Genomic DNA, 1,066 nt, shown 5'->3' with positions numbered 1-1,066 from the left:
TTCTACACCCCAGTAAAGCCTGACATGGTGCCCTTGGGATGGGGAGCATGAGCTGCAGTGTTATGACCAAGCAGTGCCTGCCTAGAAGTGCTATGGCCACATCCTCTGGGCAACCTTGTGGGTATTGTTTTATGGCTATGGCACTGGCATGGGCCTGCAGGAAAGGGTGGAGACTTACTCGTGTCTGTGGTGGTCTGGGAATTGGGCGCAGTCTTCTTGCCGCTGAGACTAGGAGGCATGGGTGCAGGGAGCTGGCTTGTCTGCATGGGCTGTGAAGTGTCCCTTGAGGAAGAAGAACGGAGCATCTTTGGCGCACAGATGGGAAAGGGTGTCTCCAGGTCAGCAGTATCACCGTGATCATTCGGGGTTGAGGGCAGTGGGGAGAAAGAGACGATTTCTGAGGTCAGCTGTGACTTTGATGGTGCAGTCTCATCCATCACGTCCTGCGCCTCAATTATGGTGTCGCTGGAGATCCCAGCTCCATCCTGTTCCTCTGCATCTTGGACCTGGTTCACCAAGAGTTCCTGGGGCATCGATTCCTCTTCCAGCTTCAGCCACGTCTTGGCTGCACCAGAGTCTTTTGGGCCTTCCTCTTCCTCAGTGGCAGCTTGCTGTTCAGCACCCAAGCTCACACCTCTGGAGGCAAAGGTGTTTCTGTAACACACACCATCCTCCTTGAGGATGTGGGCCAACTCCCTGTAAAAGGGCATGGTGCATTCGGTGCCGCTGCCACTCCGGTTCTTGTCCCAGACCTTCTTATAGCAGCACTGCATCCATTTTATTTTGGAGCGGCACAGCTGCCAGTCCCGGTTATGGCCTCGCGTGGTCATCTCTGCAGCAATCTGCTGGAAGACCTCCTTGTTGCGGTGGCTCTTGCGGAGGGCTTGCTGGTTCTCCTCCTTGCCCCAGATGGCCAAGAGGTCCTTTGTCTCTGCCTCTGTCCAGTTGGCAGACCGGCTGTAGGTGGTGGAGGGCGAAGGAGCTAGTTCCAACATCGTGCCTGTGTCATAAAAGAAGAAGTGCTTGATTGGGTCAGACCAATGATCCCTCTCCCCCAATATCCTCT

The 1,066-nt window shown here is 55.2% G+C and overlaps 1 protein-coding gene across 4 annotated transcripts in view; it reads right to left on the bottom strand.

Annotated features, from left to right (window-relative positions):
• LOC102369102 overlaps positions 1–1,066 on the bottom strand; it is a 46,804-nt gene that overhangs the window by 12,693 nt on the left and 33,045 nt on the right. For all 4 annotated transcript variants that reach the window (XM_025194822.1, XM_025194824.1, XM_025194823.1 and 1 more), the window contains one exon: positions 179–1,000. In XM_025194822.1, the coding sequence (XP_025050607.1) occupies positions 179–1,000 (822 nt within the window). The remainder of the gene's footprint in view (positions 1–178; positions 1,001–1,066) is intronic.

Source organism: Alligator sinensis, unplaced genomic scaffold, assembly GCF_000455745.1.
Source record: "Alligator sinensis unplaced genomic scaffold, ASM45574v1 scaffold363_1, whole genome shotgun sequence".
NCBI lineage: Eukaryota > Metazoa > Chordata > Crocodylia > Alligatoridae > Alligator > Alligator sinensis.
This window is presented reverse-complemented; position numbering and strand designations above follow the sequence as displayed.